Source organism: Poecile atricapillus, chromosome 11 (genome assembly GCF_030490865.1).
Source record: "Poecile atricapillus isolate bPoeAtr1 chromosome 11, bPoeAtr1.hap1, whole genome shotgun sequence".
In the NCBI taxonomy this organism is placed as follows: Eukaryota; Metazoa; Chordata; class Aves; order Passeriformes; family Paridae; genus Poecile; species Poecile atricapillus.
In genome coordinates, this window is record NC_081259.1 from 7,346,543 (window position 1) to 7,359,070 (window position 12,528).

The 12,528-nt window shown below is 46.2% G+C and overlaps 1 protein-coding gene across 2 annotated transcripts in view; it reads right to left on the reverse strand.

Annotated features, from left to right (window-relative positions):
• Window positions 1–211: 211 nt before the first annotated feature.
• NTRK3 (neurotrophic receptor tyrosine kinase 3) overlaps window positions 212–12,528 on the reverse strand; it is a 204,031-nt gene continuing 191,714 nt past the window's right edge. For both annotated transcript variants that reach the window (XM_058847127.1, XM_058847128.1), the window contains 2 exons: window positions 3,627–3,785; window positions 212–773 (listed from right to left, as the gene is read on the reverse strand). In XM_058847127.1, coding sequence (XP_058703110.1) covers window positions 588–773; window positions 3,627–3,785 — 345 coding nt within the window. In that variant the 3' untranslated portion in view covers window positions 212–587. The remainder of the gene's footprint in view (window positions 774–3,626; window positions 3,786–12,528) is intronic.

A 12,528-nucleotide genomic window follows, 5' to 3' on the forward strand; every position in this document is an offset into this window, starting at 1 on the left:
TCACACATTCAGTGCATATCATACAACCAGGGCAAGACTTTCTTCCTGGGGCTCCTACCCAGGATGGCATCACTGCCATAGCCAGTCTAGAGCCCTGCCCAGCGCCCGAACCATTCTCACAGCAGGGTTACATTTCACTGCTTGACTGCTCGGGGGAAAGATACCTTCTCCTTTCTTTCCCTTTTTTTTTTTTTTTTTTTTTTTAAGTTCATTTTAATTATATATATATTTTTAAGTACTTTTTCTCCCTTTTTTGTTTCTTTTTTTTTTTTCTTTTTTTTTTAATATATATAGTCTCACAATCGTCTGTAACAGCAGCTTCTTTCTGTATTGGTGTGGAAGTTATATAGAGAGAGATATCTATAAATATATATAAGCCAAACTGCCTTACAGGTTGTTGTTCTGTGGGATTTTTGTTGGTTTGCTTTTTGTTTTGCTTCTTTTTTGTTTTCAGTGTTGTATGTGTAGCAGGCACTTGAGTTTATATGAAGATGTTTGCTTGGGAGCTGAGGGGCAAAAGGTTTGGGAGGGGGAGAGGGAAGGAAGGACAGGAGGAAGGAGCAGGGACTTCCAACAAGTGGCCACTGCTAGCCAAGGATGTCCAGGTAGATTGGTGTGGCCTTGCCCAGAGCATGGAGGATCTTGTAGATCTCCTTGATGTTGAGCCGTTGCTGAGGTTCCCTCTGCCAGCAGCCCAACATGATGTCGTAAACCTCCTTGGGGCAGACTCGGGGCCTTTCCAAAACTCGGCCTTGGGTAATGCACTCAATGACCTAAAAGAAAAAAAGAAAAAAAACACTGAACACCAGCTGGGCTGTTTATGGAGGATGCCCTGTCCCTGATACTGCTTGGCTGATGTGGCACCAGTTAGCTAATGGGATCACTGAGAAGCCAAATCTCAGATCTGCACATCCTCAATGCTCACCTGCTGTTGCTAATGATAATTTTACCATGAAAAGTTTGTCTCCAGCTGCAGTTTTTTAGATCCCAAAAACCTTCCCCATTTGACACCTACCTACCTCAATGCACCCTCCAAAGAGGAGGTCACAAGCAAAAGAAATAGGTTTTAATTTATGATGTCAGTTTTTCCTGGTAAATGAAGAAGGAAAAAAAGTCTTAAAATCCCCAAAGTACAGTAATATTTTGCACAGCTGAAATTATATTTTTCTTGTCTGAAAACCAAGAGTCCTTTCCATTGCAAAGCCCAGGAGAGGTTTATAAGGAAGAGTTCAGAGCATCTTTCTCTACATAGTTCTCCTCTTTCTTCCTCTTTCTGACATAGAAAAGCAACTAAAAGAATGAAATTTCATGTCAAATCACATCTGTGAAGGAGAAAAAAAAATCTATAATGTTATCACTCTGTTTTGGGTCAAATTGGTGCTGCTAATGAGAAAAATGTGAGGTCCTGGATAACAGTAAAGTCTCTTTGGAGGGATGACATTGGAAAGGACTCCCCTAAGGGTCCTCTCATGTATTGTTTACTGGAGGAATGAACGAAAAGGAAAAGGAAATATGAGTTTCCAGAGAGCTGCTATTACTGCCTGGCCTCCTTGTTTGGGGTTGATGAGTCCCAGCATTGCAGCGTGCGAGCGGCCTGCCACGCTCTGCAGATAAACACCAGTCCCAAACACTGTGTTGAGGGAAGCCACCCAGCAAGAGGGGTTTGGAGTTTATCATTTATGAATAGTAATGGTCCCACCACGCAGCTCAGGGGATCCTTATCACTGTGCTGTTTGCATACAAATACAGAGGGGAGAGATTAGGACCCACTGAAAGTGAGGAGAGCAAGACACAGCATGAAGAGAAGCCTGAATTGCCACAGAGCTGCTGGCTGCTCACTCTGGGGGAGGAGGTGAATTATGGCTCCTGTCAAGACATCCTGGACATGCACAGGAGCTCTGTGCTGGGCTCTTTCTCTCCAGAGAAAGGAAAAGGTGTAGAGAGAAGTTAATGGACTGGCTGAGTGGTGCCCTGCCTCGTTCCTCTGCTCACAGTGGGTTTCTCCCAGACTTAGAAAAACCTGCTGAAAATGCTGTGGGGGTATGAGGACATGTAGGTGGCACAGGAGGGACTGGGCATCCCAGCCTTGTCAACACCAACACCCATCAGGGGAGATGCTAGGCCAGCCTGGTGCTTGCTCCTGGTCCAGTCCTGGCAGCCAGGAGCTTGGCACAGGCTCATTGTCCTGTCCCTCCATGGGCTCTGCCTCTCCGTGGGGCTCTGGCACTGCATCTGGGCTGCCCCAGGGACTTGCTCTCATGCCACACCATCCAGGAGCTGGTGGAGGTCTGCAGCCACATAGGTTCTGCCCATCCCTCCACAAACTGAAAAATGAGAGCTATCCTGGCTCCCTCCCACCAGGATACTGTGGTCAGCAGGCAGAAAGAAGTGGATACACCAACAGGTGAGGGAAGGATGATATTTTATCCCAGGGATGGTAGCAAACCAATGCACCCTCAAGATTAAGAGTGGCTATTTTCAGCCCTACTACCCTGCAAAGGAAACTGAGGCAGAATGCATGGGCAAAGCTGAGCTGTCACACTCCAGCGTGCCTATTGCCCATGTTCAAACTCCACGTGTCCATTTGTGTGTGTTTGTATTTACTCTCGCAGGGAAATGCAAGAGCAGCTCATTAAATAGCGTGACAAATAACTTCTGTCGCTGTCGATTCCATTGTTTGTGCCTCTAAAATGTTTGCGTGTGCTACTTTGGGATATACAGTCAGGCCCCATTGAGCACACGAATGGGCAAGTATTAGAGCTGTAAAGCTACACCTTGGATTTGCCATCTCTGCAACTCACTTAATTAAGGGATCTCTATCCAGAAAGCAGAAAATGCACATTTTTCATTACAAAAGGTGAAATTTCTGAAATCCATTAGATACACAGTAGGATAAAAATGTTCAAGGTTCCCACACACTGCTATGTCAATGCATCTTTTTCCTCTTCTATAATACCTCCTGCTATTCCAAGCAAAAATCTTCCAATGCATTTCTGCTGATGTGCCTCAAACCTCAGCAGTGACACCCTGTTAATCCCAGCCAGCCTTCCCTCAACATTTTTACAGTGCAGCCCTGTCCTGGTGGGCTGCAACTTTTGCTAGTCAAAGAAATTAGAAAGGCAAACAAGCTCCATGAGTTCCACTCTCAGTGAACTGGGGCAAACCACATTATAGATACCCCAATGGCAAAAACTCCAAGGAAATGTGCCACATGCAGTACATCAGGCTTAAATCAATTTCTCACGAACTGGAGCCTGCAGTAAGAGCTTTAGCTACAAAAGGAGAAACCAGGGGAAATTCAAGGCATGACTTAGATCCCAGCAGTAATTTGGGTATCCCCAGTTCTGGCAGCACCCTGAGAGTTTATGAGATGTGACAGATACGTCAGGAACTTAGCAGCAAGGGGCTGAGGATTAGCCAGTACATGGCTTTGGCAGAGCTCTTTGATTCCTGCAGGCCTCAGTTTTCCCAGCTCTTAAACTGAGATAATGACATTTATCCTATGGCTTCACCATGGGGGTGGCAAGGAGGGGACCATCCACATACGAATTTCTTTGCAAACAACCTGGAAAGGAGAGATGGCAAAAAATACAGTTTTCAGCTGAGGTGTCTCAACATTGTTGTACCTCTGTGTTTGAGAGCTGGAACCAGGGCTGCTTCCCATATGTGAAAATCTCCCAGAGGATCACCCCGAAGCTCCAGACGTCACTCTCTGTTGTGAATTTCCTGTACATGATGCTCTCCGGAGGCATCCAGCGGATAGGCAGCATGGTGTGTCCTCCAACCTGGGTGAGGACAAAGGCAGGGAAATCTGAGTGGTGACAGTCCTGAGGAAGGGGTCACACAATTAGTTAATTGAGTCAAGCTCCTGGCCCTATGCAGGACACCCCAATAATCACACCCTGTGCCTGAGAGCACTGTCCAAACACTCCCTGAGCTCTGCCAGGCTCGGAGCTGTCAGCACTTCTCTGTGGAGCCTGTTCCAGCACCTGAGCACCCCATGTCAAGTCAGCTCTGATATGATGTGCACAATCTCAGGGCCTCCCTGGGAACTGCAGCAACAAGGAGCTGTTCCAAAAAGCTGGGCTGGCTCCTGCCTCCCCCACCACTCATGGGTTTTCCCACCAATCCCACCTGGTTAATGTGAGGCATAGGGAGTGAAATGTATCAAGATAAATTGCATTCTCTCTGCCCAAAATGGGCTGGTAAGGCAATCAAATGCAAAATGCCAAGAACATACTCCAGCCCTACAGTCTGCTGAACCTGGACACAGAGCAAGAGTGGCCAGCAAAACATTTCAGGGCCTCAATACTCTGAGGCACCCACCAGAAATACAGCATGAGGGTTGTTCCTCTTCAGAAAGGTTCTCTATGCCATTCACAGGCATCTGTGCATCACCTAATTGCATGAAGGGTTTTGTGCTCAGAAAACTGTGCTACAGACATTTTCAGAATGCATTCAATATGTAAATGACTGCAGGACCACACTGCCAAAATTGGTCTGTTGGTAAAGAACGGGCTCTTACAGGCAGGGATATGCCCATCACTTAATGGAGGAGGGAAAGCCAGCCCCTTGGAGAAGTTTGGAACTGGGTGTCTAAAATTGGGGTATGCCAAGCCAGGGAAAGGCTTGGAAAGACTTCCTCAGGTAAGTCAGCCCTTCTGTAAGGCACATGAATCCAGCAGGGGCACAGGAGGCCTGCAGAATATATGCAAACAGTTCCAAAGCAGATGGATTTACCTTTGGATTCACTAGAGATTCCTAAACAAGTTTCTCTGAGCAGCACAAGTTTTTTCTGTTCCATCCTTCTGCACAAGGAGCTCCATCTGTGGGGAAACAGCTAATTGCTACGACCAGCCAGTGCTGGAAACAGCAGGGCTGCAAGTCTCCACACTTGTTTCTGCTGAGGGTAAAGTGTCTGAGGCTTTAGCGGTGATAAGAAAAGTGCTTTTGTGGAGCTGCTTGGAAGACTGCTTGTCTCATTAGGGACACCAAAAAAGCAGTGCTAATAACTTTGTAGCACTGCAGCTGAATCAAACAGGCACAAATCTTTCTGGTCCTATGAAGGATGAGGGGAGAAGGTATCTGCTATCCAGGGTTCCAGCATATGTGTGCCTATTCCAAGTAATGAGATTGTTACGCTCACTCGGATGGAAACATTTCTTTTACAAACAAAAGCTCTCCTCTGAGCTGCCAGTTTTTCCACAGGTTTCTTTGACTGATTAAAGCAGAACTAGTGTGGGGAAGGGTCAGCACAGGGACATTGCAGTGCTTGGAAGCAAGAGGGAGGTGTGTTGGAATAGGGTGTGAAAGGGGTAGGATGCTCAGCTGGCTTTCTGCATGAAGGGGTTCAGATTTCTCTGGGGTTTGACAGAATTTAGACTCAGGTTTGCAGTGTTGTACTCAAATGGCTGAAGACCACCCCTTTCCCTTACTCTGAAACAGACCCTCCCTCAAAAAAGGGGATTTTTAAAAGTCTTGGGGAGATATTTCTTTCCTAAGTGCAGACCCTTGAAGATAAAAAGCTCATTGCAGCTCCACACCTCCTGTTTAGGGGCGGCTTGGCTGGCGTGTTCTCAGCTTGCTGCTCTGAACTCCCAAGAATGTTCCACTGTAGTGGAAATGGAAATATGCTTTTCTTTGTTTGTTCCTTCAAAACCCTGGCTGCAAATTTAGCTCTTCCCTACATTCCTAGCTTTTACAAGTTACTTTCCCCTTCTTGAAAAGGGCTCTAAGGAAATGTTATAAGCAGAACAGGACATACATCAAACTTGATTGTTGCAAAAACTGTTTTGTGCTAATGCTTATTTTATTCTCCTTTAAGTAGCACTAACTCTTCAGTTTTCCAGCAATCTCAAAATGATTACTTGTTGAAAAGCTCTCTACACGTGCAATATCCTGAGTCTTGCAGGATCATTTGCGATTACAGGTAGTACAATGCACCCAGCACAGTTAACTCCCTTTTGCACAGCTCTTAGAGCAGTTCAGAATGTGTGAACCAGGCCCTCAGCTTACACAGACAGCATCACAGCACCACTGCTCCAATGGAAGGGTCCTGATTTACACCACTCGAGGATCTGGCCCTGAAAGCAGAGCAGAGAAGCCAGTAATGCCATCTCAGTTCTAATAAGCTAAAAAAAGTCAAGGTCTTTGGTCTCCTCTTGACACACCCTGGTGAAGATCTGCCAGCAAAATGACATACACAGTCAAGAGCTGTCCCAAGGATGTGACACAACCCTGGCTTAGCTCATAGGTTGAAGTTCAGGAACAGCCAAAGCATTCCTCCCAGCCATGTGAGACACAGCTTTTACTACAAATTAATCTGGTAATAATTAATAATCAAATCAATTTGGGGAAGAAAATTGAAACAAGCAATGCCCAGAAATTTGTGGATCCCAAAACACAGCCCAGATATGCTCAAAGATGAGGTGTTCCTTGCAGAGGCATCCTTTGCATCTCGAACAGAGTACCACATTTTTGAGAGCAAAGATTAAGCCTTGCACTTACCAGCCATAAGCAGAACAGGCATCAATTAAACTCCACCATAAACCCACTCCAATGTCTAACCTAGCACATAAGGCTGACTATTACACTTTAAAGGATTGCCTTTGACTATCCCTTACTGCTTCCCTTGCAAACTGATTAGGATTAAAATTCCCATTTCACAGATGAGAAAACAGATGCAGGAAGGCAGGGAAAGGTCCTGCTCTGAAGCTGTGCAGTAAGTGAGCACCAAGTCCTCTTGGTCTGCAGTCAGCCATACCCTGTTATTTGGTGATGTAGCAAAATGATTTAGAGCTGAGCACAGAGGGATTGTGCTAGCGATGCCACAGGAAGCAGAGTGTGTCCAGGGTGACAGAAATCCTTTGCATAATGTGTAGTGATTGTGAGCTGGGTTCTGCCACTGCAGACTGGCACGTGATTCCCACAGCTACATACTTGTTTTACAGGACCAGCCATTGCCAGAAGCATAGAAGCAAAATGATGCTATTAAATCAGGCTGAAAAACAGGGTGCTGTTTTCCTCTTTTGCAATGCCAGCCTAGAAGGCATATCCTTGGCTTTGGAAATAATAATTATTATGCCTTTAGGGAGAAGGTGAAAGTTTATTTCAGCCTCTGCTTGCTTAGAGCTGGGTCTAGCAGGTTTCAGAAATAAGTGACCATGCAGGACTGGTTTTGTTAAGAGCATGCTACTTCTGAGACTCCTCTAAAACAGCCATGTCATCCTCCCACACCATCTTCTCCATTTCTCTTGGGAGCTAGGGATGGGAGAGCCCTGCTAATGGGTAGGCTCACCTTCCCCAAGGGTAAAATGTCCTGAAAGACTGGCATTACAACATCTCCCCTGGAGACACTCCATAGCTTGGAAGAGGGCTCTGCTTGCAAGCAAATAAGACAAGTAAATCCTCTTCTGCTCCTCTCTTTAAATCCTATGATGCTGCCAAGCTTGCCCTTTTGCCTTGTTATTTTAATGCTTCACAGACCTGCAGACTGGCCTCTTTATCCCATTGCCATGGCTGTCTAGCTTTGTTTGACATTTTTAGCTAACTTTCTCTCCCTAGATCAACACCCCATGCCCACACTGACATGTTATTCCCACTGCTCAGCTCTTTCTCTTCACAATGCTATCCTGGTAATAAATAGAGCAATCAGTGCACATCCTCCGAGCAGCCAAAGTTTTCTTCCTCTCCATTTCAAGATAGCAGTATCACCTACTCAATTCCATCCCTGTGTAGTGGGTGCTCCCAAGGGCATGGCCTGATCCACAGCCCTGTGTTTCTGATACTCCAGGGCACCTGGCCCCTGCTCTGAAGCCTCATTACACATCCAAGCCCATGGACTTGCAAGATAGCCAGCCACTCCCTCTGAGCAGCTTATTGCTGGATTAGATATGAACCTCGAGGAGCTGGGGGAGGTTCATGAAAGGCCAGCATTAATGGCCATTAGGGAGAGAGATAATTACTTAATGCTAGTACAGCACTTTGAGGATGTAAAGCTATATAAGTGCTATGTACAAGTAGTATTATAAGGCTTGAGGTTTGTCTGCTACCAAGGAAAGCTGGTGTCTGGGGGAAAAGTTCTCCTTGTCCCAGCTTTCTGAATGACATTCAGCTGATTAGGAAAGGAAAAGATGACATGTTATCCCCCTGTGAGTCTGACAGTACAGCAGCAAGTAGTGGAGCAGCAGTGTTGAGCAAAGACTGTGCAATAAATCCACAGTTTGGGCCACCAGCAGAGATAACCTGGAAAACAAAACCTGAGTAGGGCTGAAAAAGCCTCATGCAAATTTAGGGCTGTTGGGAATAGAGATACTAGCACATTAAAGGCAACTTTTGGTGGGAAGCATTGTTTTTCCCCTTCCCAGCTCACATGCCAGCACCAGGTCTGTAGCCCAAAGCAGATTCAAAGAGGATCTACTGAGCCATCTTTTCTACACCCACAGCTGGAAGGCAGCTCCATGGACCTCAGCTGAGAATGGGATTTGGTCTCCAGCACACTCTTAGCCTGTGTCTTATTTTTCTTTTTGTGCAGTTTCCGTTGCAGTGTTGAAATAAAAATCAAACCAAACAAACCCAAAAAAACCCAAAAACGCACCAGAAAAACCACTACCAACAAAAACAAAAACCCAGTGCTTTTGTTTTCCTTGGTCACTTGACATTTGCTTTCCAAGGTTATTTGACACTTTGCCTCCTGCCTCTGGCACACTTGGTGGAGGCTCTGCTCCTGCCTTGGGAAGATCACAAGAACCACTGTAGATGTCTTTGTTCTGTGCAACATTATTTGAACTTCCCATTTTTGTGCAGGAAGCAGAGACATTTGAGTTTGTACAGAATCACGTAGCAGTAGTGGAGACCTTGGCAATATTGCTCTCCAGGAAATTCCACTCAACCCTTAATCCACTCAACCTAGTGATAAGACACACATTCTCTGATGCCATCTCTGTTCCTGCTGCTGTAGGTAGGGGAGATCTGGGATCTTCTTTCATTGCAACCCTGGATGCCATCCCAGGCTGGACCACACCAAATCATATGTCCTTTAGATCTCAGCACTAGGAGCTGGGTGATCCAGCTCTGAGCCTTCCCCCAGCAGCCAGCTGTAAGTCCCCATCAGGACACACTGATTGCTGCTGCAGGCAGGATGTGGTGTTAATTCAGCAGCTCTGGACAGCCTTGTATGAATAAGAGCCACAGGTGGCTCTCAGGGTCATCTGGGAGGATGTAAAGGCAAAAAAAAAAAATAAAAGCAATGAAAGCAAGAAGGAGGAAATGCTGCTCTGTTTGGCTAAGCTGAGCTCTTGGAGAACAACAAACAAAACTGCTGTAGATAGTGCCTTTGTGAGTCAATGTTTTGTCAGTTCAGGTTGGGGCACAAGGAGATGACTTCTCAGGGTGATGCAAAGAGCAGCACATGCTCCTGGCTGGGGATCCAGGAGGAGACATTCCTTCCTTGCCTTCAGCCTGGATCCAGCTGCACTGAGAAATTTTTCAGATGTGCCAGTATTTTGCTGCTGTGAGTCCTGACAGATTCCTGGGCACCTTTTACAAAGCAGAGGGATTAACTCTGACATGCCAGACAGAGCTGAGCTTTGCTGAACCTTAGCTGTCCCCACTTCATAGTTTCAATTGTCACCTTAGTAGGCTCTTAAGTACCCAAGTTTAGATCAGAGGTTGCTGAATTTAACTTCAAATTATGACTGGATGTGATTCCCAAGTGCTTTATCTGTAATTTCCTTTCAGCTTATCCAGGAAGAAAGCTCCTAGCTGTATCTAAGACTGCATCATTGCCAGAATTACTGTGGCCTCCAAAAATCCCCAAGGTGCTCTCCTGATGGAAAGGCATCGTGTGTTAGGGCTGTTCCAGCCCACGGGCTGAGCCTCTTCTAAGAGATTCAAAAGCCACCAAAGCCCTGTCCTTGCCTTCACCTCTCGTGCCCCTGCAGTCACTGCTGTCATAGCCAGTGCTGAACGTGAGATTAAACAGTCAGCAAACAACAAAAAGCTTCCATCAAACTTTTCAAACTTTACTTGACTGTGTCCTCACCACACTCCACTCTCTGGGAACAGCAGATGTGATCCTCTCACAGTTCTCTGTGGCTACACCAACCATCTCCTCCACTGCAGGCTCTGACAGTGCCACAGCAAAAGGCTGCCTGCCTGCTTCCCTGCATGCCAGCAACCAAAGACATCTCAGAACAGTTTTCTAGGCATTTCTGAGATTTACAGAATGCACAAAGCAACCTGGAGCTGTTTCTCCTACTTGTGTGGAGCTCTGCTGGGTGTCCCAGTCTTACCCAAGGAAAGGGACATGCTGTTGCCTGCTGCTAGAGGCAAGGAGATTGGATTTACCCAGAGAGAACACGGGAAAAGGAACCAAATGTCCCTGCCATGAGGTGATGTAAGGAGCCAGATGGACTTGTTCAGGAGCAGGAAACACTGACCAGGCAGGGTTAATGTGAAATCAAGAAAGGGGTGAGAGCTTCCTGCTGTCAGTAGGACTGTTTGGCAAGGGACTGTTTGTTCCCCCTAGATGCACATACTGTGTTTAAACATGAGTCTAAAAATAAAACCTGCCATTGACATTGTTTTTCCTTACTTCATTTAACAATCTAGTTGCTTTATGACCTGTAATTCTGAATCGCGTTGAATCAAGCAGTGTAATTTGCAAACAGGGACAGCGGCCTTTTCCCCCCCACACCCCTCATCTCTGCTCTACTGAGTGTGTTTTAATCCCACGGTTTTCAGCATTCCTAATGAGCCATTAACAAGCTGCCAATTACTTATGCAAATGAGGGAGGGCAGACATGAAGGGGTGGCTGTAGCTAGAGGTAAATTCTGCTACCTCAAAACGGTCTGAGATAAATCACTGCTGCTCTAAGAGCTGCCTGTGCCCAAGAGTCCTCTCAGCCACATTATCTACTGTCTAAAAATGCCAGAGGTAATGCAGAGGATGGTTAAGACAAGGGGAACAAAGTGAAATTGCACATATATTTTTAATTATGTTTGCCAATAATCTGCTTGGTGTGTACCTTACTACAACTCACTCTTCACCTTTTCTTCCCAAAACTCAAAGCAGCTGCACTCGCTGCTTGGAAACAGCTTCACAATCAGCCTGCAGAGGAATGGCCAGTTCCATGTTCAACTGAGTGAAAGTTCCAGAAGCCATGATCTCCAACACCAGGGTATAAACTGTGAGAAGCCCCCCCCATGCCTTATTCAGATGGGAGGCTGTGGGATCAGAGGAGCTGTAGTTTGTAAAACATGTGGTGAAGAGGTCAGCGAGGCCACCACCAGCTCCTAGCAAGTCCTAAGCCCTTGTCCTAAAGGTTGCTTCCAGAGCCTTCCCAGGTGGAGAAGAGGTGACCAAACTGACTCTCAGGGCCATCTGCTGAAGGCTTCTTGTGGCCCAGAATGGCACAGCCCCACTCTAGGAACTCATAAAGTGGTAGTGCTGGGGAAGGGTTCTCTGGTCAGCTTCCCAGGAGACCCTGGAGTTCCCTGCTCAGCTGCGGGTCTGTGTGTGCAGGTGGTGGCCTCTGAAGTCCTCTGCACCACAGACACATGATGGGCACACATCATGGCTGGTCAAAAGCTACCTTTCTCATGGTCACTGCCCAGATAACAGCAGAGGCTGGGAATGCCACTAAATCTATTTGGACTACAGCCTCCAGATAGCTTGTCAAGCACCTTACAGATTTACCAGTTGTCTCCACAAGGCTGGAGACCCTTCCACCAGAACACACATTCTTAGGACAGGCCTGCTCAGAGACATGTAATACCCATGAGACAATGCAGCTCTCTGCTGGTTCCAGCTTTAAAGGGAATCTGGAGTCTGCAAAGACTGCTCATGCCAGCAGAAACTGCCCATGAATGATCTGCATTATCATTTCTCTGGTAATGCTACAAAAAGTATTTAAAAGCTCGAAAGCTAATTAGATAGAAGTTAAACCACCATGATGTAAGAAACATGTCCATCAGGATTCTGTTCTTTTAGCGATGCAGAGAATGAAAATCAACCCAGTTTCTGGCTTTGGGAAGGAGGAAAAATATTTGCCCAATAAATCTTAACCTGGTGGTATAAAAGCCAAGTCTGAAAATGGCCTGAGAAATGTAGCTTAGGAAATAGCAGCAATAAAGAACCTGCATGTGTGATCACTCCATGCTGAAATGCTTTCAGATGGGTATCTCATCATCTCCCTTTCCATCGTCCCTCTCTCTCTGTCCTGCCAGTGCCTCCCCTCCGGGTAACCAGCAACACTTGTCTTTGTCTGCAGCCAAAGCCATTCCTGACTGAGGACTCCACAAGATGTAGATAAGGCTCCATTACTTCTGGATACTGGATAATCAGTTCAACTGCCTTAGCATTAATCATGATAATATTCAAAATTCATTAGGCTAGATTGTTTGGAAATCTATTTCTTGTTAATGTCAGATTCGCTGAGCATCAGCCTGGCAGCATACAGACAGAAAACTGATACAAGCCAGGGCATGCCACCTCTCTATGGAAGCATTCCCTTTTTTTATGTGTAG